The sequence below is a fragment of the Magnolia sinica genome, chromosome 12 (assembly GCF_029962835.1).
Source record: "Magnolia sinica isolate HGM2019 chromosome 12, MsV1, whole genome shotgun sequence".
NCBI classification, from domain to species: domain Eukaryota; kingdom Viridiplantae; phylum Streptophyta; class Magnoliopsida; order Magnoliales; family Magnoliaceae; genus Magnolia; species Magnolia sinica.
In genome coordinates, this window is record NC_080584.1 from 14657272 (window position 1) to 14682993 (window position 25722).

Below are 25722 nucleotides of genomic sequence, written 5' to 3' on the forward strand. Positions count from 1 at the left end.
CGAAGGAATTTTCTGTAAGTTAGATATAGCAAAGGCCTACGATCATGTCGACAAGGTATCCCATATCGGTATCGGTTGGCGTAACGGTGCCCACCGATACCGATACGGATACGGCGGTGTATCAGCGATACGGGGGCGTAACGGCCCGTAACGGTGCAAAAAAAAAAAATGCCAAAAAAATTGAAAAAATATGGATTAAATCCGGAATATTCTAAGCATTCCAAATATGCATTCATTTATAAATTGGAACATGTTTATGGTGGTGTAACAGTCCACTCTTTGGTGAAAAGTTGTATCGAACTGTCTGATGAATTTATGAACCAGACAACCTAGTATTGGCTATAGATATTTTATATTTAATTATTTAACTATATAATATCAATATGAATTAATTAGAATGAATCCAATACCAATATATCTCATATTTGTAGGTTTGGTGTATTACATACCTTGTGACTTGTGTACATTTTATTTCGACATACAATCTAGGGACTTTTATGTCCAATTATATAATTCATATATCTAACAAATTAATATAATTTTTCCCAATAAATCTTAAGAAAAAATTTGAAAGTATATTCAAGTAAATAGTGTTGTTGATTTAGAACTGATTTGGTGGACCATTTGATGCCCCAAATCAATGTTAAATTCATGCAATCTATTAGCACTTATCTCACTAATGGATTGGTGGATATTTATTGAACAGTGATAAATGAAAAATATCAAATGATCCTATTTCAGCAAAACAAGTGTTTGCAAATTAACGGTGAAAATCATTTAAATAATTTAATTTTGGAATTGTGACATGGCAACAATAGTGTCATAATTTAATTTATTAATTTTAAAATAATGTATGCCTCATGGACAATTTTTACGGCCATGTACATAGGTCCCACCACGATGTATGTATTGTATATCAATGACATCCATCCGTTTTATCAAGTCATTTCAAGGCATGGTCCAAAAATGAGGTAGATCCATATCTAAGGTGGACCACACAGTAGGGATTGAATTCCCACAATTAAAACTTTTATTATTATTATTATATTTTATTTTTTTTAAAGCTGTGACTTTTGTTTTCCTTGATCCAAGTCCATGCAACCTTATCAGTAGTTTTGATGGTAAATAAACATTACAGTGGGCCATAATAAGTTTTTAACAGTGGGCATTCAATCCTACTGTGTGGTCCACTTGAGATCTGGATCTGCGTCATTTTAGGGACCATGCCTTGAAATGATCAGGAAAAACTGATGGGTAGCATGGATTGGCTGGTGTACCTCACCTATATAGCTGCTGTATTGACGTCAGCAAGTTCTATGGGTCTGATCATGAGGTATGTGTTATATCCAAACCGTGCATCCATTTTGCGAGCTCATCTTAAGGCTTGAGACGAAAAATAAGACAGATCTAACTATCAAGTGGACCACACTGCAAAAACTAGTGGGGAATTGAACGTCTACCATTGAAACCCTTTTTGGGGTCACAGAAGTTTTGGATCAATATGAATTTTTTTTCCCCTCTTCATTCAGGTATTTTTGACCTTATGAACAGATTGGATGTAAAATAAACATTATGGTGGGCCCTACAAATTGTTTAACGGTGAAAATCATTATCTCCGCTGCTATTTGTGGTGTGGTCCACCTGATCTTTGGATATGATTCATTTTTTGGATAATGATCTAAAATGATCTCTAAAAATAGATAACGGTTTAGATATAATAAATACATCACTATGGGGCCCATGTAACTTTGATCTCCTTTGAATGCCAGTGCTCAGCTCGAGAAGCGTCGTGCTTGTCTTCGCACGACACGTACTACGGCAGCTATCAAGGTGGGCCGCATGCACTACAACAGTGCAAATGCACTAAGGGCGTGTGTCGCAGACCACTTAAACAAATAAGGTGACAGCCACGCACCCATTCATTTTTTTCCAGACCAAGAGAGAGGGAGAGAGAAATGAGAGGGAAAAAGAAAAAATGAGAGGGAAAGAAAGGGAAATGGAGAGAGAAGAAGAAAACGAGAGGGAAAGAAAGAGAAAATGAGAGAGAAGGGAAAACAAGAGCTGCAGCCGCAGCCCGAGAAGAAGAAGGAGAAAACGAGAGGGGGGGGGGGGGTGGGCAGCCAAAGCCCGAGAAGAAGAAGAAGAAGGAGAAGGAGAAGAAGGAAAGAAAGAAAATTTCCTTTAGACCCGTAACAGTTGTTACAGGTCCGTAACGGCTGTTATGGCCCGTAACAGCCGTTACGGTCACAGAATCGAGGGGGTGCCCGTTTCAACCCTGTATCGTGTAATAGCCTGGGCCGTTACCGTTACATAACGGCCAATACGGCCGTATCGTAACGGATACGGGACACCCTGTGTCGACTGGGGTTTTCTTCTTTACATGCTTACCCGTATGGGCTTCGAGGCTAAGTGGAGAAAATGGATCGCTACGTGCATTGGTTCTGCTCATTTCTCAGTAATCATCAACGGATCTCCCAAAGGATTCTATAAAAGCTCTAGAGGTCTTCGCCAAGGGGATCCCCTGTCTCCTCTCCTCTTCCTAATAGTTGGGGAGGCCCTTTCCAAGATGTTGATCAATGGGCAACATCATGGCATTCTGTGTGGCATAGCGATGCCGGGGGGGATGACGCATCCTATTACGCATATTCAATTCGTTGATGACACGTTAATCTTCTCTGAGGCCTCAGCCCATTATATCTAAAATTTTCACACAGCGTTGCGATGCTTTGAAGCCGTATCTGAACTCAGGATCAATAGGGGGAAATCCAAGTTGCTTGGGATCAATGTCCCTCCTGAAACGCTGTAGTCTTTTGCTAATATTCTCGGTTGCCACATCCAATCCTTCCTTTCGATGTTTGTCGGCCTTCCTCTATCAATGGGCGCCCCTCCGAAATTTATGTGGGAGAGGGTTATCAGTAAGTTTCATAAATCTTTGGCCATTTGGAAATGCCGCTATCTGTCTTTGGGCGGTCAATTAACTCTGATCAAAGCAGCTCTCACAAACCTGCCATTATACTTTGTCTCTATTTATATGTCCAACCGAGGTTTTAAAGTCCATCAACAAGATCGGAAGAGATTTTTTATGGTACGAAAAGGATAATCGGTAGAAATTCCATCTACTGGATTGGAAGGACTTATGTAAAGGGCTTAAAGAAGGGGGCACCAACGTCAAATATCTTAAATTCATGAACAAGGCCCCATTAGGGAAATGGTCTTGGAGGTTAGGAGTAGAAAAAAAATGCCATGTGGTCTTTAATTATTGAAAGGAAATATGGCACATCCCCAGGGGACTGGTGGACTAAGGAGTCTTCATTTTATAAGGCGTCTCATATCTGAAAAGGGATTTTGCGGGCTAAATCTTCTGTTTGTCAGAACTGTTGTTTTGAGTTGGGAAACGAAGAGTCTATTCACTTTTGGGAAGATTTATGGGTGGGAGAAGAGGCCCTCAAAACCCGATTCCCTTCTATTTACCATCTGGCCCCTGACAAGAATGTCTTTATCAGCAGATGCTTCTCTTTCGCCTGCTCAAGTGGTCTGGGATATCAGATGCAACAGGAATCTAAATGACAGCGAGGCATCGGAATTTCTGTCTCTTCACGATTGCCTATCCAAATCCATGCCCATCCTCAATCAGCCCGACAGTCTTGTTTGGAGGCTCGAAAAATCAGGAACCTTCTTGGTCAGGTCCCTCTACTCATTCATATACACTACACGTCCACTTCAACCCATGATGCCTCCCCTTTTATCTGGAAATATCAAGCGCCTCCCAAGTTTATTTGCTTTGCCTGGCTGGTGGGTCGTAATAGAATCTTAACCATTGATAACATTTCCAAGAGAGGTATGCAAATAGTTAATGTGTGCCTATGCTGCATGCAGGAGGCTGAATCTGTGAATCATTTGTTGGTTCACTGCTCGTTCATAGCCCAAATCTGGGCAGATTTCTGTTAGGCTTTCTCCATCAGTTGGTGCGTTCCGAATTCAGCTTCTAACCAGGGTGTCCCGTATCCGTTCCGATACGACCGTATCGGCCGATACGTAACGGTAACGGCCGACACCGTTACGCGATACGGGGTCAAAATGGGCACCCCTCTGATTTTGTATGCGTAACGGCCTTTACAGGCCTAGAGAAAAAAAAAAAAACATAGTTTTTTTTCCCCTTTCTTTCCTTCTTCTCCTTCTCCTCCTCCTCGGAATGCAGCTGTGGCCCCTCTCGTTTTCTCCTTCTTCTTCTTCTTCTTCTTGGGTTGCGGCCTTACTGCAGCTGCAACTCTCGTTTTCTCTTTCTTTCCCTCTCGTTTTCTTCTTCTCTCTCATTTTCCCCTTCTTTCCCTCTCATTTTTTTTCCCTCTCATTTCTCTCTCCCTCTCTCTCGGTCTTGAAAATGAATGGGTGCGTGGCTGTCCTTATTTGTTCAAGTGGCCTGCGGCGCACACCGCTCAGTGCACTTGCACTGTTTTAGTGCATGCGGCCCACCTTCATTTATGTATTGTATTATATATCCATGTTACCCATCAGTTTTTCCTGATCATTTCAAGGTATGGTCCCTAAAATGAAGCAGATCCAGATCTCAAGTGGACCGCATAGTAGGATTGAATGCCCACTATGCACTTGCATTGTTTTAGTGCATGTGGCCCACCTTGATTTATGTGTTGTATTATATATCCATGCCACCCATTAGTTTTTCCTAATCATTTCAAGGCAAGGTCCCTAAAAAGAAGCAGATCCAGACCTCAAATGGTCCACCAAATCAGCTCTAAATCAACAACACTATTTACTTGAATATAATTTCAAATTTTTTCTTAAGATTTATTGGGAAAAATTATATTAATTTGTTAGATATATGAATTATATAATTGGACATAAAAGTCCCTAGATTGTATGTTGAAATAAAATGTACACAAGTCACAAGGAATGTAATACACCAATACCTACAAATATGAGATATTTTAGTATTAGATTCATTCTAATTAATTCATATTGATATTATATAGTTAGATAATTAAATATAAAATATCTATAGCCAATACCAGGTTATCTGGTTCATAAATTCATCAGACAGTCCGACACAGCTACTCACCAAAGAGTGGACCGTTACACCACCATAAACATGTTCCAATTTATAAATGAATGCATATTTGGAATGCTTAGAATATTCCGGATTTAATCCATATTTTTTTGGCAAAAAAAAAAAAATTGCACCATTACGGGCCGTTATGCCCCCGTATCACCGATACACCCCCGTATCCGTATCGGTATCGGTGGGCACCGTTACGCCAACCGATACCGATACGGAATGCCTTGCTTCTAACCTTCTATCATCCTAGCATGGTCTCAGATTGGATAAGAAGAGATCTATCATATGGCGCATGGCCATCTTGGCTATCTGGTGGTCCGTCTGGGAAGGGAGGAATGACAGATGCTTTAATGACACCTCTTCAGCTGCTATGTCTGTGGGTTCTACGGCTAAGAAAATGTTAATTGATTGGGCTAGTAATGTTATCGAGTTGCACTCTTATGATTTTTCGTTTTTAGGTTTTTAGAGGCCTTTTTCTGCTATCTCAGCAATCTGGGTTCTCTTTTTCTGCTATCTCAGCAGTCTGGGTTCTCTTTCCCTGTTGTTTTTGTTGTTTCTTTGTTTTTATCCCTTTGGCTCTTTGTTTTTATCCCTTTTGCCTTTTTTAATGAAATCGTTGCTTTTTAAAAAAAAAAAAAATCAATTAATGCCTTCAATGATTTGTTACGTCTTTCTATTTTCAATAAAAATTAGTTAATCTTTTCAATGTTTTCAGTAAAATAATACAAGTAATAATATGAAATCAGTTCCATTGCTCTTTCTTTACCAAGTGGAGATGTGCCTCTAAAGTTTTATGTAATTGTTGCATACCAATGAAACTAAAGGGAAATTTTTATAGGATGACTATAAGACCAACCATATTTTATGGGACAACGTTGGGCAATCAAGGATAACATGTCCATACAATGAGCGTAGTGAAAATGAGGATGTTGAGATTAATGAGTGGTGCTAATCACAACCTCCTAACCGACAGCACCACAGGCTTCTCTACTATGTCCTTTATGAATGGCTCTTCGAGATACAATCAGATTCTGATGGCTCCAAAAGACAAGGAGGCTATGGCCTTCCGCACCCCAATCGGCATCTTTTGAGACAGTTATTCCTTTCAGCCTCAAGAATGCCGGTGCGACCTATCAACGTGTCATGCCCACACAAGGATAAAATGCAAGGCTCTTCCATCCCTAGGATTGCCTTCGACAACCGTGACGTATACAGCTACCAGACGTGATGCAGCACAACAAACCTAGGTCGACAGACTCAATCCCCAGTGGAGTCGCCATTTTTGTTCATAACAAAATGTCTTTGTTGGTTAGGATTTGATGTTGGAATGGCATAAATGGTTACCATCCATTTGCAAGGACATGCGAGTCATGCACCCAAAACATGCCATACCTAGTGGCTTTCATTAATCTAGGAACAAGTTACATTCCAGGTTGTAGTCTGCCACAGGCCCTAAATTACCTCCTTGGGGAAAATCCTTGATTGAAAGGTAAAACTAAAGGAAACTACCATGGTACAGAATAGCATAATAAACCCTAATCTACAATCTTTTGTTTTCAAAGTGTTTGGATCATCAATCAGGTTGGGGAGACTCAGAATAGCCTTAGCGTACACCAGTGTGGTCAGTATAGCAATGCCCTGGGTCTCAAATGCTAGAGATGAAGCAGAGATCATCGCTCTAACGCTCGTCATTTGGCGAAGGGACCCCCTGTGCCTAGTGCAAACACTGCAACAGGTCTGCAACCTGGCACAGGGAGTGAGGCTAGGAGAGTGACTGGTCTCGAGTTATGACGCCCATGGTTCTTGAACACAAGTGCTCCGCATTTCAGTGCAGATGCCGCAATAGATCTCCACTTAGGTACAGAGCCCTATCCTTTGGGCGCCTGCGCATAGCGCCATGGCTTCCCCTTAGACGTTTAGTACATGGCACAAGGCCCTCCCTCTATGGGGAGTGAGAGCATTAAAGCATGTGAGGCTCAACTTGATGAGCATTTGCACCTGAAATCCCTTGTAATCCGAGAGTCTAAAGTTCAGTCTGAATGTATCTGAATGTCTCTCCTCAAAATAAGTACAAGGGGGTATTTATAATCCTATGGTACATGGATTTCTCACCCGAGAGGCAACGGACATGTGGCGCCTCACGATTGGACAGCAAAATGCGCGAGATTCGTTGATCGTGGCCCTAGAACCTGCCTTCACAGGCTTTGCTGAAGGGCCCGCTCCTTGGAGCGTGATGCCAATGATGGTTTGTTGGCACAGGTGAAATGAGGATGAATTGGATAGGCACGAAGGTGCCGTTAGACACGTGAAGGCCTATTTTATAAGAGTCCAAAACTCGATGTCAACAAGTGGCAAGACAAGGAAAGATAGAATTAGAATTTAGAAATGAATGTATTTAGGGGAACCTAAGAATAGCACCAAGAGGAAACAAGATGAAAGAAAGTAAACTTAGATGGTTTGGTCATGTGCAACAACGATCAAGAACTGCACTTAGGGTGTCGGTTGAAGTTGAAGGCTCTAAAAGGCAAGAGGAGGCCAAAAGGACGATGGTGGAGGTAATAAGAAAAGTCTTTAGGACCCATGGTTTAATTGAGGATATGGCCCGTGATAGAGTCTAATGGCAGGACAGAATTCGTGTTTCTGACCCAATTAGATGGGGTAAGGCTTAGGTGACGGTGATGATGACTATGATTATGATGAAGCCATTTGCCAAACCTGATTAGTATTGAGGTTTAAATTCGTACATCGAAAAAAACTTGGGAGGTTCTCCTAAAAATTAACAAAGCAAGAAATCATTTCCAGAACAATAGAAGTACAGTTCCAAAGAAATATAGAAAGTGAGCCAAACTGGCACCTGAACAAAGTATGATCATTAATCCATTGCCAAGATCTTTCCTAGAAGAAAAATTTTGAAATGGAAAAACATGGGAAAGAAAATAGGTCAAGGTTTTATTGATGCTCCCTCAGAATAAACAGTATCTTTTGTTCAGCCAATAAACAGTACAAAGGAGTCTGTCTGCCTTTCAGAGATCCAGCCCAAACGATATCCTCGTCAGATGATGTTAGTTTTCCAATTAGTAGCCTGCAAATGGCAGCTTTATCCAACAGCCTACATTTAACAGGAAACAATCAACCAGTGTTATGGCCGAGATTATCCGGTGTCGGAGATTATTTATGACTGCTGGCTGAGAAACAGACTCCATTGTAAATGACAGAGCACATCAGATTGCAACCAACCTTAACCTTAATGACCATACAATAATACATGAAGTGGCCATTCCCATAAGAGAGCTAGAACCAAAGTTTTAGTGGAAACATATTGGCACCTTCAACATGGATGACTCGAGCTGCTTCTGTGTTTCCTTGGTTAAGCGTTCAATTTCTGCACAAGCAATTCTCCGCTCTTCATCCATTGCATGAGCTGCAGATGCTGCAGCCTCTGCAGCTTCAGCTGTATCAGATAATTTATCTGCTATCTCCCTTATTGTTGAATCACGAGCACGAAGTTCTCTTGCCAACTGCTGTAATTCCTCATCCTTGACCCGAAGAGTCTCCTGCAGAACAAATATAATAGGCCCACAGCATGAAAAGAAGAACTATTTCCAGTTTTTCCGATACAGCTAGAGAGAAGTTGAAGGTTCTCATATGTGTGCACGAGGAATGATCATACATGATGTATAATAGGCCAATGACACAATTAATTGCATTGACATGTGGCCAGTGTTTTAAATAGCAATAGCGTGTTGCGTAGCGTTCAGCCTTTGTAGCGTGTAGAGGAAGTAGTGTAGCGTGTGGCGTGCGTAGTGTGTGGCGTAAGCAACACAATACTTCTATTTTTAATTTCAATTAAGGAAAAATATGATAAATAGCAAAGAGAAAAATGATATGTATGCATGTATGTACCTTTGTAGCGTGTAGAGGAAGTAGCGTAAGATGATTCACTTTTTCAAGTATACACATGTTCAAACAAGTTATTAATTATCATTTATCAAAAGCAAATCCACATATATAAACCAAATCAAATCATTATCAACTTTCTAAGCAAACCACTTTAATTAACGATGATAAGAAATTAAAATCCCACAAGTTGAGAGTATTAAGTACAAAATACAAAATACTACTATCATTTATAATAATTATAAATATATTTTTCTTTTAAAAAAAAATAAAAAAAACGTAGCGTATGCTACAGCCCCTGTACCACGCAAGGTATTCCCTATCGGTAACCATAGCCGTAATGGTCACCACCATTACCAATACGGGTATGGGCCGTTATGGCCGATACGGGGTGTAACAACCGTTACGACCCCCATAACAGTTGAAAATTTTCTTTTGCCCAAAAAATTCTGAAAAAAAAAAAAAAAAAAAAAAAATATAGAAAATCAATAATAATGTAAATATTTCAAATATGTATTCATTTTTTGTTTTGAACATGTTTATGGTAGTGTAACGGTCCACCCTTTGGTGAGAGTGTTGTATCTGGCTGTCTAGTGAATTGTTTAATACGATTATGTCTCTAATGTTTACACATCACAATCAAGCATTATAACTAGAAATCAGAGAAAGATATAAATACTGCTTTTTCAATTTTTTGAAAAAAAAGGCCCTTGGAGAATATATTCGCTCAAATCACTTCAATCCACAATTTTAATCTTAAAAGCTATAGTAAGAGTAGTCGAAATCTGTTGTAAAATGATATAGGAGAGTTTTTGGAATGAGAAAAGTGAAAAAGAGGAGAAAAATGAATTTAAATAGGAAAAAATAAAGTGATAATTTTTCAACCGTTATGGGAGTAACGGTCGTTATGCTCTATAATGGCCTTTACGGCCACCCCTTTCACCCCCGTATCACGTAACGATCATGGCCGTTACCTATAAATATCACCGTATCGGCCTTTATGGGCGTATCCTAACGGATATGGAACACCTTGGTACCACGCTACATAGGATTTACACTATTTGCTAATGCTACGTAGCGTCGTAGCTACACTACGAATGCTATTCAAAACACTACATGCTACAAGTTCAAGACAGACAGCCAATGATCTGGACCATTAATTTGTTCCAGCCAACTCCTAGCAGGGCAAGATTTATTTATTTATTTATTTATTTATTTAAATCACAATGACCGGGCAATCCTAACCATCCAATCAGTAGGATACAAAATGGTCAGTCAAGATAACTACGAGAAAAATAGATCCAATCATCAACATGAATTCGCCAAGGAGTCCCACCTTGGATTGCTAACGATTCAGGACCACATTGGGCAAACGATGCTAACCACCCAATCTATGGCTCTGTAAAAAGACAGCTGTAGAAAAAATGACCATCACTCAGATGATCAGGAATCGAGGATCATCATTTAGTGTAGTTTTTCATCTATCCTGCCATGAGCAGGCTGTAATGACAGGATGGTCAATATATGTATGTGAATGTATTTATAAGCAACGACTTTAGTAACAGGAGAAAAACGAAACACATATCCATAAAGGTAGTGGATAAGGTGTATCAGGCAACTTGAAATCAGCATGTTTGAATGACACCTCAATATCCATGTCAAACACAGCCACCAGGTTCAGGTCCAAGTACATTAGATGGCAAACACGCTTGATGTAATGAGTAAATAAAATCAAGGCAATAGACAACATTGGGAGATGTGTACGGCTGCAAACTTCAAGGTATAGAGCTTCATGGACAGGAAGATAAAGATTCTGAATTTCTAGTAATTATACACCTTCATGATTGTCAGATCATCCAGTTGGCCATCATTTGTCTTGTTTGTGAGCAAACCCAAAGCTGCTCTCATAGATATCCTCATCGCAGCTTCAATTTCTTTGGAAGATTCCATCGCTGTTGAGTTGGCAGCGGCAACCACAGTAGCAACAGTTCCCAGTTTTGCAGAACCATTCCCAGTCAGAGAGTTCACGGCCTCTTTGTGAGCCCTTAGTACCAACTGTGTTGCACTGGTTGAGAGAAAGGGAAGTAAGATAAATGTGAAACAGATTACAATATGTTCATTACTACACTTCAGAGTTCAAAAGTACTCCAAGAAGCAAAACAGCAATAATTTTGAGAACATGAAACAAAATGTATATAATGACTATGAGAGTTATAATATTCAAGAAATAAGATGAGAGAATTATATGATATTCAAGAATGACAGGTGCATGCACATGCACCACATTGTTCAAGGCTTCCAAATGCAGTCATGTGTGGATTACTGTTACTAAGAAAATGTAATATGCAACAGAATGTCTATTTAGAAGATAGGCCATAATTTTCATTTGGTTCTTTTCTATTTTATGAAAAGTTTCATTGAGAAGAAAGAACACTTAATCATAGGCGGCTTACACCTTACCTAATAGAAAAATATTCTGAAAGAAACCCATTTTCTAAAAAGATAATCCACAAAATCATTAGCATCCATGGAATATGACAATTCACAGACCTCCAAGACTCTAGCCACATTCATGATCCCATCGATGATGCTTGATGATTTCCACAATCCTGGATTTCCTCCTCAAAACCAAGAAACGACATTGAAGGAGTCGAGACTCAACTATAGACTTACCTGACAAAGATGATCTAAAAGCCTGCATTTCTAAAAGTGCCCTCAACTCTGACCAGGAAATAAATACCAATTTCAATACTCCCATCTTGAGCCACACCACTAATGCCAATCAACCTCTGCTCATGCAACGAACACCCGCAAAAGTTTGAGCACAGGTACCAGCCGTTATTTTCATTATTGATCTTCCTCTTGCCTCCAACTCCTCAATTTCTAATCGTATGCCCATCTCCCGTGTTAACACTTAACACAGCAAAGCGCCTTCCTCATTACCTTGAAAAAACAAAAACTCCTTCCTCATTATTGCATACAAAGATCTGGACACTATCCTTCCAAACTCTCCACATAACTGTAAAGTGAAGAAATGTCCACAAAAATAAAGCCCTTGTTACTAAAAGGGGCACTCGACCACCCTTGATCCAATTCTATCTTAGCTGGAAATATTCAACTTACCTTAAAAGGTTAATGAGAAACTCCTCGCTCAGAGAACTGCTAAAGATGATTGAAGAGATGGTTAGCCATTCCAACACACCATGATCATGTCCTCAGGCAAACTCTTCCTATTGTTGAGATAAGCCCACATGAGTATTTATCTGCCAATGTCATCGTCCAACAAAAATCTCCACTCCAGGACAAGTGGGAGCACTGTCATACTTCTGCTAGAGGTGATGGGCTTCCACCAACAATTAAGCAAATATGAAAATAGAAAAGGATTTGCATGAAATCATTGGAGATCCAAAACATAAACACTTCTATCTACTCATCTAACCTACCAAAAGCTTCACTGGAGAATGGATTTTAGCTTCCTGCATGACAACCCACACTTACATAACATCCCATATGAATATGATAACCTCATTTCTACCAACTGAACTAAGGCACCAAAACACTGATCTGATATTCCTTCAAGTTTCTCCCAAAGAATGGACATTGCAATGGAATAAACTACTCTTTCATAACACTCCCATATGAGAGAGAGAGAGAGAGAGAGAGAGAGAGAGAGTCATTCCTGCCCAATGAACAAAGGGACGTTTTCACCCCCCCTTTTTTTTCTTGAACAGAAACAAAGTACTAATAAAACCTGATAAAAAGAGGAATAAACAGAACCTAGGGGAGGGTTGGTGAGGAACCATCCCAAAACCCACGCAGACACCCAATTACAATAAGGAAACACAATCACCCATGGTAACTGGCCTTTCACGAAAGTGAAGCCGAATCGCCAAAGAGATTTCTTTGTTCTGGGCCCTGTATGAGATCATCTAACTAGATTCTGCCTTACTGTTGAAGTAGCAATTATGTCATTCTCTTTATACAGAACATAGAGCAGCCAAACAATTACAGACACCAACAAACCTTCTTTTTTTCTGGCTATACCTCCAGTCTATGATACTATCTCCTCTCCCACTGAGCCAGGCATGACCCAGCAAACGCCAAACAGAGAAAGTCTGACCACTCCTTCAGTACAAATGTACATATGATGTGTGGCCTGGGTGAACCAAGTTGCTGGTAATATTGTGCATAAGTAAACCACAGCTAGGTATTAGTATAATATGGCAGAGAAATTAAACAATATTCATTTTCAATTCAAAACATTAGGTGGTTCAGAATTTATGTCAAGATGGCTATGGAACATAAGTAGCGACTTCACTATGATTAATGTGTTCCCCAAAACACAGGTATGTTGATTGCATTGGCTTCACAAATAGGTTCAGGTGAACAAAGTACAGTTTAGAAAACAAACTCATGGAGCTTCCAATGAAATTCATCAAGTGAAAAAGTGTACAAGAAATGTCCTGAAAGAAAATAAAAATAAAAATTGCTCTTTAGTGACATCACTTGAGATGTGCTTTAAACTTCTAATCCACTGCCAAACCTCACTGATCTTATCCATTCACATACTTAAACATGAAGAATAAAACAACGAAAACACCATTGTTTCCTATGGATTGAAGATCCACAAACAATCAGCCTTATAGGGGTAAGAAAGGGGGGAAAACAAAAACATAGCAAGGAAAGACGCCACTAATAACTCATGAAAAATACCAAAGGCAAACAGAACTCGACGCCGTCTTACAAATGTACTTGTTCCTACAGCATAACACCAAGTGAAAGCTCCATAAGCTTACTGTAAAGTGGATACCCAAGCTCTAGTAGCACCAGGAGTTTCTGCGCAAAGATAGTACTCCTTTTTCTGTGGAGTCCCAATATCTGGTGGGCTTTGTTAAAGGAATTCATGATAAGAATTAGTCTGAAAGTTGTTGAAAAAATATAAAAGCCTAAGGAACCAAAACTAAACTCTCCTCTAGTGCCAAAATAAACTTAATGAGTTGCAGCACGTGGATACAAAAGCAGCAGCCATCATACTTCGGCAGTCCACTGTAGCATGCAAAAGAAGGATACAAGCTCAGCAAGCTTCCAAGGCAGTTAAATGTCTAACAATAGAAATTGGGTAAAAAGTATCAATCTTACTGAAAGTTCACAGGAGAAACAGTGACTGTGCTATTTGAATCAAATTCGATGGTTCCCTTGACAACTGTCTCATTTCTCCGAGTCCTGAAGCATGCAAATGATAGAGAGAATTGTGGTGAGTATAATGCTAATAAATCATTGCTAGAAACAGAGGTTTTTTTCCATGGAATATGTCAGATAGTGTACTTGTATTCCATTTTCCCAGTGGTAGGATCCAAGATCACCCATCGCTCGTTCCATTTCCTCAGCTGTTTAAAAAATAGAAGCAACTACCAATGAGGAACTGCAAGCAATGAAGATAAGAAATGTCCCAAAAATGTATTACAGTAGAAGTCAAAACCAATCATAGCTCCTAATTGGTAACGAAATACCAGGGCTAGTTTTGCACAAGACAGTTCTCCGTGTTGCAGGACCAATTGTTCACACATAACACATGGTTTTGTGCTTTTTGTCATCGTGATCAGAAACTTAAGAGGCTAACATTATACACCATACTTTATTATTTCATTAACAGGTTCAATTTGGGTCTATATCACCAGCAAGATCCTAGACGACTGAACTGTTTCAGGTGAAACTAACTATTTGGTTATCTAGACCGTTCATCAGTGGCCTCCTTGTAGACAGGACATTCCAAAATCTCCCCTATTGGCTGATACAGACTGTCCAATTGGTCCCCCATTTTCCTGTTAAATGTAGATAATTGGCTGCAGCCATCCATCTGCAAGCTACCAATCAGATAACTCGAATTGTGTGATGGGAGGATTTTGGGGCAGGCATCACCCGACACCCATATAGTCACTCCATGATTGGTTCCACGAGATAAGTGCTTTAGATTTTCAGAAGGGAGGCCGTACTACTACTAGTAAGATTGCTCAGGTGAGCATCAAAAATTTCCGCTATTCAGGTTTTCATTTTCAAGAAGTGGGGCCCATGATTTAGTGGTCCACACCATTGGTCCGTTGTGTCCCATGGGAATGGACCATGCCCAAAAAATTTCCAGATCAGAAGACCCTAGCTGCCAATATCAAGACTTTTTCATAAAATGTGGACCATTGCTGTATTGTTGTTCTCGAATGTCGACCATTGCTGTATTTTTGGTCTCCCGCTCGTTAGATGAGCTGGTAGAGACAGTGTAGTGTGTATGAGTGACCCAGGGTTCAATCCCGGTGGTGTTACCTTACTAAGAAAAAAAAAAAGTCTTTTTTTTTCATAAATTCAAATTTTATAGTTGTCCTACCTAGGAAGTTTTTGTGCATGGTCCATCCACAATGGGGCCTGGCAAACCACAATGTTCTACATTACCGAGCCCGAGGCCCCACTCGTTAGTATTGAAAGTTCAAGAATACTGTGTGAATCTTCCAGTTGAGGATCCCATAATTCCTATTAACTGAAACCCAAATAGAAATGAGAAACAATCTAATACAACCAAAACATTCTTTCAAAGAAGCGATCACAACCGAAACATGCTCATCTTACCTTGCTGGGAGAGTAAATATGGCAAAGTCCTAAATGTTCGGGGTTAACATGGAGAAAGAGGAGGTTTGTGATTATGCAGCTCTATTCGGTTGCTCTTCGGCTTCCTTCCCAACCACTTACGTTGGTCTCCCGCTGTGCATAGGTTTGCCTCCAAAGTCTTTATGGGATAAGGTCATTCACAAGTTTGAGAAATACCTCACCAGAAGGAAATGTCGTTACTTATCCCTAGGAGGTCATTTAACCCTTAATAAGTCTGCCCTCTCAAATTTGTCTTTGTATTTTATGTCCTTATATAGGTGTTCGTCCTCAGTTTTGGTTTCTTTAGACGTGACTTTCTATGGCATGGTAAGGAGGATAAGAAGAGATTTCATCTTGTGGAATGGAAACAGGTGTGCAAGCAAATTAAAGAAGGTGGAGCATGCATAAAAGACTTAAAGATGATGAACCAGGCCCTTCTAGGGAAGTGGACTTGGAGATTAGGGACGGAAAATGGAAGCCTCTGGAACAAGATTATCAAAAGTATGGTAGTTCGGTGGGTGGCTGGTGGACAAAAGACTCATCCTTGTATAGGGCCTCGGCCCTTTGAAAGGGAATCCTCCATATGAAAAAAGAGATTATCAAAGGTGTTGGTTTTGAGTTAGGCAAGGGAGATAGAATTCGTTTTTGGGAAGACATTTGGGTGGGAGATATGCCTCTTAAAGACAGCTTCCCGAACATATTTCGTCTGGCTCCAAATCAAGACATATTTTTAGCTAACTGTTATTCTGTTTTGACTGGTAAGACAGAGTGGAACCTGCTTTGTAGAAGGAACCCTGAAGATTGGGAGATCTCTGAATATGTGAAACTACTTGACTGCATTTATAAATCTAGCCCAAATCAGGTGAACGCAGACAGGATCATATGGAGATTGGAAAAGTCTTCCAATTTTACAGTTAAATCACTTTACAATCTGATTCATTCCAACCACAATCCTATTGACGAGCATATGTCTAAACATGTCTGGAATTATTCGGCCCCTCCCAAGATAGTGGCCTTTGGATGGCTGGTTGGAAAAAAGAAGATTCTGACGGTTGACAATTTGAGGAAAAGAGGGATGGTTTTAGCTAATATCTGCCTATGTTGTATGGGGGAAGAGGAATCGGTCAATCACCTACTCATTCATTGTTCTTTTATTGCAAGTATTTGGGCTGAATTTGTTTCTCGATTTAGAATCAATTGGTGTCTCTCGGGCTTGGCGGATCTTCTCCTGAAAGCTTGGCATGGGATCAGAATAGGAAAGAAAAAGACTCGGATATGGAGAATGGCTATCCTTGCAATTTGGTGGTCCATTTGGGAAGAAAGAAATGGTAGATGTTTTAGGGATGTTTCGAATACCGCAGATGTTGTTGCTTCCAAAGAAAAGTGTTTGGTGATAGAATGGGCCGCTCATGTAGATGTTTTAAAGGATTTTGATTTTCTTTTTCTTGGAGTCTTGTAGTTTCTTCTCTCTCAGCGGATCCTCGCTCCTGTTTCTATATTTTTTTCTTTTTCTTAATATATAAATCGTCATCTTTCAAAAAAAAAAAAAAAACTCTTAACTTGCTATGACGGTTTTCCCACCATAAGTTCACATTCACAGAACATCTGTCCCATGGAAAATGGCGGGTGCCATCATGAAGATTGCGTGTGCGAAAATCAGGCTAGTCCACTCATCAGCTAGGCCACACAATTTTTAAGTGATCTTCAATGAGGCCCACCAACGTCTCACATTCATAGAACACATCCAACATGGAAAAGGCGGGCACCATCAGGAAAATTACCTGCAGAAAAAAATCAGGCTGGTCCACTCATCAGGTGTGGGCCAACAAATGGGCACTATAACCCACCTGATGAGTGGACCGGCCTATTACATGATATTCATGACAAGCCCCACCTCTTGAACGGCTCAGATTTCCTAAAAATGCGTCACGGCAGGAAAACCGGTGAAGCGCAGCGAGCTTAGCTTGCTATGATCATCTCTCGATAAAAAATTACTCTCATTTTGCATACCAGCATCACAATTCATGACTAGAAAATAAAATAAAATCCACGGCTGCGTTTGGTTGCACCAAATAACATGAAATTCCATGATATTTTTCAGCAAATTAGACTGATAAATAATGGAATTTCACGATAGTTGGTGCAACCAAACGCAGCTTAAATCACCGCATAATTTTTAGAAAAAATCGAGAAATTTAAATTTTATTTTATTTTTTTTAAGATGAATCGAGATCCGTACCGTTTCAGATCGTTTGAGAAGCGGCCCCTGCAAGATATTCTTTCCGGAACCCGAAGTCAGCTGCCGCTTGATCTTCTCCAAGCTGTTCTCCATATCTCCTCCTGCCCTCTGCCCCAAGAACAACAGAAAAAGAGAATTTTCTTCTGAGATCGAGGAATCCAGAACCCTAATCTTCCCAGAAAATAAACCCTATAGAAGGAGGAGAAGTAGCTCGCACCGTGGGACTACCGTTGGATTCCATGGATTGCAGGAACTGAAATGGAAGAAAACGCAAAAAGAGAAAGAAAGGGTTTTGATATTCTCTAAGAATGGGGTTTTTGGGGGAGTTTGGTTTTTCAATTGACTCGCAGACTAGTAGTTGCCGGCGATGATGCTGTTGGATGGTTTCGATCTTGATGGCGATTTTTTCTTTTCTTTTTTTTTTTCCTTTTTCACGAAGGGTGCTAACATGCGCGGGAGCGGATTAGCTGTTACCCGGGTAACAGCTTCGTGGGTGTTATCTTTACCGTGTGGGTCCCATCTTGATGAATATTATTCATATCTACTCCGTCCATACGGTTTTTCAGATCATTTAAGGACGTTAATGTACAAATTAATCATATATAAATCTACATTATACCACACCACTAGAAAAAGTGGTAAATAACCATTAAAAGATATTTTAGGCCACAAATGTTTTGGATCAATCTAATATTTGTATTTTAATTTCATTCAGTTCTTATTGACCATATAAATGGGTTGGATGGAAAATAAATATTACTAATCTTCTTACAGTGGGCCTTAAGAAGCCTTAAGAAGCTTTTACTTATGAGCATTCATCCATCACTGTTTATGTTGATGTGCTTCACCTGAGATTTGGATCTTCTTAATTTTTTATCCTTTATTCTAAAATTGTCTGAAAAAATGGATGGACAGAGTGGATACACAACATAACATCAAGGTGGGCCCTACGGTAAGGGTAGCAGCCACTGAGCTCTTACCCAGGTTCTACATAATTCCGCGGAGAAATTGACCACTGTAAACACAAACTTTTACCCAGCGTCTTTTCAATCCGCTCCCAAACGTTACATTTTGAAAGTAGACTATTATATACGGACACCCCATTGGCATACGATGATTACCGCATGTTTAGGGCTGTTTACGAGCCGAGCTAGCTCGAAAAACTTGCCGGCCTGAGCTTGATTCAGCTCGGATTAACTTAGCTTGAATGGCCAATTCAAGCCGATCAAGCCAAGCCAAGGTAATTATTCAAAGCTTAAGTTGAGTTCGAGCCAACTTTCACCATGGAGCATTTCAACTCGACTCAACTTGAACTCAACGCAACTCAGCTCAATTAATAAATATTATATATATATATATATATATATATAAAAAATAAATAAAAAAACCTTAGAGTTTTTACCTGACTGCATGCACCCCCTTTCCTTTTCCCTTTATTCTCTTTCTCTACGCACTACCAGCCGCACGCCCGCCCGAACTACCACCACCAGTTTTCATTTCAGCTCCACAATAATTTGATTTCAATCTCTTGAGATCTACTTCTTGGGCGAGAAACTCAAGAAATCCGAGATGGGTTCTTCTCAGATTTGTTAGAGCTTCAAGGAAATCCAATGATCTGATTGGCTAGGGCTCTTTACTTGGATTTCTGATTTGTGTTCTGCTCTGTTTCTTTTCTAATACTTGGATTTTTGCTGATAGAAGAAGATCAAAAACAGATCGGTTCTTACAGGTTTCCTCATCCGATTCAAAGCTTTGTTTGGTTTTTTCATCGGATTTTGCTTTGATTCTCTTAAGATTTTTGAATTTTTCATTAATGGAGGAAGATCAAGAACAGAATCCATTACGCTCTCACCCAATAAACTCGAGCTCGACTAGACGCGAACCACTAGCTTGACTCGACAACTTTGGCAAACAAGCTAAGCTTCAATGTTGAGCTCGAGCTTAAACTCGAGTACATCATGGACAAGTTGAGCCGAGCTTGGCCCACCTTGACTAAACTCGGCTCGATACCCACCTCTACTTGTGTTCATGCTGTAGCTACGGATTATAACCGTAGCTATAGATATATTAGCCACCGTGAATACAAGGGTATGTTCGTCTGCAAATAGTGTGTCCGCACAAAGTGGTTTAATTTCTCTCATTCGCGCTCAACATGCGTGGGGTGCAGTCCAGTGATACCGGTACCATCGTAAAGCTTATGCTCATACAGGGAAGGTGTGGGCCGCACTTGATATATTCAAGAAATCTAACCCTTTCATCTAATGAATGAGATGATTTTAGCCTTATTTATATAAAATCATCTCAATCCAACGGTTGGATGACCAAAGAATATGGGAAAATATGGATAAGACACAAGGCCTTGATTTGCGTTCATGATTTATGTAGGGCATCTAACCCTTTCATTGAATGGATGAGATCATTTTAGCCTCATTTTTTTAACAAAAATAATAATCATCTCAATCCAACGGTCAAATGGACCAAAGAACATCGAAAGATATGGATAGGACACAAGCCCTTCACTTGCATCCGGTCCGTGTGAGTTTAAAAGACTGAGGGGAGCGGATTGCCCTTTGCTGCGTGGGATCCTGGGGCGTACATCGAGTTGAAGAAGTGCCTTAGCTCGACTTAGCTTAGCCATGACCTTATCTCAAACTCGGCTCAGCTCAATCCCCGAGCGTGAGTGGCCAACTCGGCTCAGCCCAAATCGATCAGCAACTCGGGCTAGTTCAAGTCGAGTTCACCATTACAATATTTTTACAAGCACCTGGACTACCTTCAAAATCTTACTGCATTTAAGACAGCAACAATAATTTTATAAGTATTTTATCAAACACCTTCTAAGCAACAGAAAAATTAAGAAAGAAATGGTGTTGGTTTCATATGCCTACCTTCCCTGCCACGGGCCATACTTCTTTGAATCATCTCATCAAATACTTGGTGAGCAACATAAATATCAAGGTAACTGAGTCACTGAACTAGTTCAATCCGAGTTCAATATGAGCTGAGTTCGATCCCAGTTGATTTGAGCTGGGCCAGCTCGAACTCATTTTTCAAGCTCAAAAAATCAGCTCAACTAGGCCCCAACTCCACTTCCATCCAAGTCGGGCTTTTTCGAGTCACGTCGGGCAAGCTAACTGAACTAACTCGACACCTCTAGTAGGATCCACAGAGATGACCATGACAGATCCACTCCGTCCATCTCTTTTGAAAGACCACAGTAGGACAGGATTCTAAATTCCAAGCAGAAACAAAAATCAGGTGGGCCACTCCAACAAAATAGTGGGAGCAGCAACGTCCACCATTGAAACTTTCCTGAAGCCGACCATGATGTATATATACCATCCAAACCGTTCATAGAATTATTAACGGTCAGATAAACTGTAGGAACAAATATCATCCCAATACAAAATTTCTATCACTTTAAGCCCTTCAATCCGTACTGTTTTCGTATGGTATAGCCAACGTGACTTTTGAATCTACCTGATTTTCAGTATCCTATTCTACCGTGGTCTTTGAAAACAGATGGTCGGATTGGATTTTTCACAGAAATCTTTATGAGCCCCATACAGCTCAGTGCACAGGTGCCACCAGTAATCCTCTTCCCCAGTACAGCCTCTGTGTCGCTCGGACAATAAGCCGTGCTGGCTCACCTTGATGTATTTTTTTATCCACGCCCTCTATCCATTTTCATAGATAAATTTAAGATATGAGCCCAAAAATAGGTAGACGATGGACCACAGCAAATAGTGAGTTGGGTTACATTAAATGTATTTCAGCATTGGATTTACCTATTTTTGGACTCATGCGTTGATAAGATATCAGAAAATAGATGAACTGTGTGGATAAACAAATACATCGCAGTGGCCCACAAGAGTTACTATAACATATGATGGGATAACGCTCTGTCCGGGGCTGCATGGGGTCCACAGAGATGTCTATGACAAAACCACTCCGTCCAACTGATACGAAAGACCATGATAGGAAAGGATTTTAAAACTCAGTCAGATCCAAAAACTTCTGTCACTGCCAGGTGTTCAATCCCTACTATTTGATATGTTATGGCCCACATGAGTTTTGGATCTATTTAATTTTTAGAATTGTGTCGTACTATGGCCTTTCAAAACAGATGGACGGAAAGGATTCATCAAGGACATCTCTATGACCTCCCACGCAATCTCGGGCACAGAGATATCTTTGTGCCCAAGCAATCCACTCCCTTGAAGTATAGATAAACTATATAAGGTGGCCCGTAATTAAACAACAGTAAGAAACAGCTCTTAACTTGCTCTCTTGGGTGGGCCACCTGCGTTTTGGATCAGTCAGGGTCTTGTCTACCAGGTTAGTTGTGGTCAAGCATCAGATAGACTGGTTGGTTAGCATGAGCACATCAACCGCTGCCTGTTTCTATCAGATGTTACGGTCGGTGACTTATCCGCGATAACATTGATATCACCTGGCCAATAAAATATATGGTCAGAATTATTAAATTTTCTTGTGTGTCACAAGATATGGCAATGAATAATATATGCTAGCGGATTAGGTGGAGCACTTCACATGGAGCCCGCCTTGATATATATATACTTTATGTTAATGTTTACTATTTATATTTATCTGTTTTATCATATCATTTAAAGACACGAGGTAAAACAGAAATTTCAAATCTGAGTGGAACATACTAGAAATAGAAATAGTGGTGTTTCAATGCTTTATTATTAAAACTTCACACGGCATACTGATTCCTCTAGGGCGTGTTTGGGCGGTGGGATTAGGTGGGATGGGATTCATCTGGTCCTGTGCCAATTCCACTCCATATTTGGGAAGATGGAAAAGCTTGGAATTAGAGCAGGTGGAATTGCATTACGTTGACAATTTCACTCAATATTAGCAAGTTGTGTAGGTCCCACCATGATGTGTGGGCTATATCCACACCATCCACCCAATTTTTCAGATTATTTTAGAGCATGGGCCAAAAAATCAGGTAAATCTAAAGCTCAAATGGACCCCACCATAGAAAGCATTGGGGATTGAATGCTTACCGTTGAAAACCTCTTTGGGCCCACTTAAGTTTTGGATTTACCTCATTTTTGGGCCCATGCCATAAAATGAGGTTACAAAACAAATGAATGGTTTAGATATAACACACTTGCGTTATTCCCAGTAATTTCAAATGATAGTGTTGCTCACTAAGCACTAAATCTACTTGATAGTATGTGTGTATATATATATATATATATATATATATATATATATATATATATATATATATATATATATATATATATATATATATATATATATATATACACACACACACAAAAAGAAAGAGAGAGAGATAAATGCTCAACTAGTCTTGACATTACGTTTTCGTCTAACTAGCTTCTCATTTAATGAAAAATTTCTTCATAATTAATGTAAGTAAAAGCTTACAGGCTAATTTCATTTTAGCATGTTAAAGCGGTAATGGCTTAGGTGGGCCCAGCATGGTGTTAATGTAAAATCAATTCTGACCATCATGTATGTCACTCCAAGTTAGATCAAGGTCTTAAAATTTATCCCCATATGGAGTTCAAGAGGACCACACTATTAGAATTAGTGCACAAGGAAAGGTTCACCCTCTGAACAGCTTCACTTAGTGTGGCTCACATGAATCATTTATGAACCTAATTTTTGGGACATAGGCTTAATTTGGTCTGAAATCTAATGGTTGGAATAGATTTCACAGTTTCATCATGAAGGTCCCTGTAAAAATCAAGAGTGGATGTCTCTCTTCTAATTATTCTCATTGGTGTGGCCCATATGAATCACGAGTTAGCCTGATTTATTGGCACTAGGCCTATTACTTGATTTTACATCTAATGGTCGGAGTGGATCTCCCATACATATCAAGCTAGGCCTATTTAAAAATAAAAAATAAACAAAAACAGGGGTGGGATTACTTGTAGTATCTGTCTCGAACAGACTACTATTAGGCGCAATTTAAGGCGGTGGTTAATGCTCGTAATGCCGGTGATCGCGGATTAGCTACTAAAGTAATGTCACCACGTTCTGTGGGCCCCACTATGACATATGTGTTGTATCCATACCGTTCATCTATTTAGAGAGATCATTTTAAGGCATAAGTCAAAGAATGATGTAGATCCAAAGCTCAAGTGAACCCCACCATAAAAAATAGTGGGAACAACAGTGCCCACTGTTGAAACCTTTATATGGCCCACCATGATGTTTACTTGAGATCCAACATGTTTACAAGTTAACATAGATATGGAATAAGGGAAAACACAAATATAAGCTTTCTCTAAACATGTTTATAAGTTAACATAAACATGAAACAAGGAAAAACACAAATATCAGTTTCCATAATTGTGCTTTGGATCTGCCTCATTTTCTGTCTCATGTCAAAAAATTAATTTTCTAAATGGACGGATGATGTTAATGCAACACATACATTTAGTGGGGCCTACAAAGCATTACGATAGGCGGTGGAAAGTTTTTAATGGTGGGTATTCAATGTCTACTCTTTTCTGTGGGGTGATCCACTTAAAATTTGGATCTACTTCGTTTTTAATGGTGGGTATTCAATGTCTACTCTTTTCTGTGGGGTGATCCACTTAAAATTTGGGTCTACTTCGTTTTCAAGATCATATACTGGACTGATGCGTCAAAACTGTTGGATGGCATGGATATACAGCGCATACATGAAGGTGGGCCCCACGGTCAGGTAAGCACCCAAGTGCTGTTTTTACCAGGTAACACTGATCCACTCCCCACCAATCTCGGGAATGTCCCGCATTTTTGGGAACCAACCGTCACAGGGGTCCGCCTTTACATTCGCACGGGGCCTACCGTGAGGACGCGGAATGCGCACTATCCCCGCCCGTCACTAGCTTCGGACGGGCAGTTCTGTAGGTGGGCCTACCGTGATTTATCTGTACATCCAAGCCGTTTATTCTTTTTCTCAGATTATTTTAAGGCATCAAACCAAAAATGAAGCAGATCCAACGGTCAAATAGACCACACCAAAAATGACTCTTGCATTTAATACAACTGACCTTTAATGCTTTGTGCATTTTAACGCAACCAAGCTTATTATTTGGTGTGGTCCACTTGAGCGTTGGATCTACCTCATTTTTGTGCTCATGCCTTCAAATAATTTTAGAAAAGGGATTGACGGCTTGATGTGTACCACTCTGTTCATTAGATGTGTAATCCTGTGTAAGGTACCGAGCCAAAAAAACAGGCTGATATGTGATTCAAGTGGGCCATACTAATAGAAACAGTTGGAAGAGACGTCCACCCTTGATTGTTGCAGGCTCACCGTGATGAGCATGTGAAATCCATTCCAACCATTGAATTCCACACCAGATTCTAGGCCTTATGATTAAAATGAAGGTTCATAAATGATTCAAGTGGGGCCATACCAAGGGAAACAGGGTTTAGGGTAAGCATTCCTTCTATATTGTTTTTAATAGTGTGGTTGATATGAACCACCGGTGGGGCTGATTTAAGAGCCCCGGGTGTAGCATTGGATAACTTAGCAAATGGCTGAGGTCAATTTTACATGAACACGATGGTGGAGCCATACCAAGCCAGTAACTACTTTTCCTCTTTAAGGTATCTTTTTTTGCACGGGCGTCATTCATTAACATTAATTAGCATTAATTCAGGCAACTAGTTGGACGGTCCAACTAGTTGTGTGTCAGCATTCCTTGTTTATTTATAATTGTGTGCGGGAGAAATAGTTTCGTGCAGTCGCCTCATGGGAACTTCTCCTGAGGTCAAGCCGTGAGAGCTTTACTGTGATGCATGTCGAACATCTACCCCATAAGTCAGATGCACTATTCCATGGTGTGTCTCGGGCTTAAAAATCAAGTCAATTAAT

At 40.0% G+C, this 25722-nt stretch overlaps 1 protein-coding gene across 2 annotated transcripts in view; it reads right to left on the reverse strand.

Annotated features, from left to right (window-relative positions):
• LOC131220972 (uncharacterized) overlaps positions 1–18250 on the reverse strand; it is a 31619-nt gene extending 13369 nt beyond the window's left edge. Inside the window, exons 1-8 of one of the 2 annotated variants that reach the window (XM_058216005.1) lie at positions 18061–18250; positions 17844–17951; positions 14297–14358; positions 14111–14194; positions 13986–14017; positions 13768–13849; positions 10808–11036; positions 8401–8628 (exon numbers count right to left, since the gene is read on the reverse strand). In XM_058216005.1, the coding sequence (XP_058071988.1) occupies positions 8401–8628; positions 10808–11036; positions 13768–13849; positions 13986–14017; positions 14111–14194; positions 14297–14358; positions 17844–17951; positions 18061–18084 (849 nt within the window). In that variant the 5' untranslated portion in view covers positions 18085–18250. The remainder of the gene's footprint in view (positions 1–8400; positions 8629–10807; positions 11037–13767; positions 13850–13985; positions 14018–14110; positions 14195–14296; positions 14359–17843; positions 17952–18060) is intronic. The other variant, XM_058216006.1, reaches the window with a different exon arrangement.
• Between the last annotated feature and the right edge of the window lie 7472 nt (positions 18251–25722).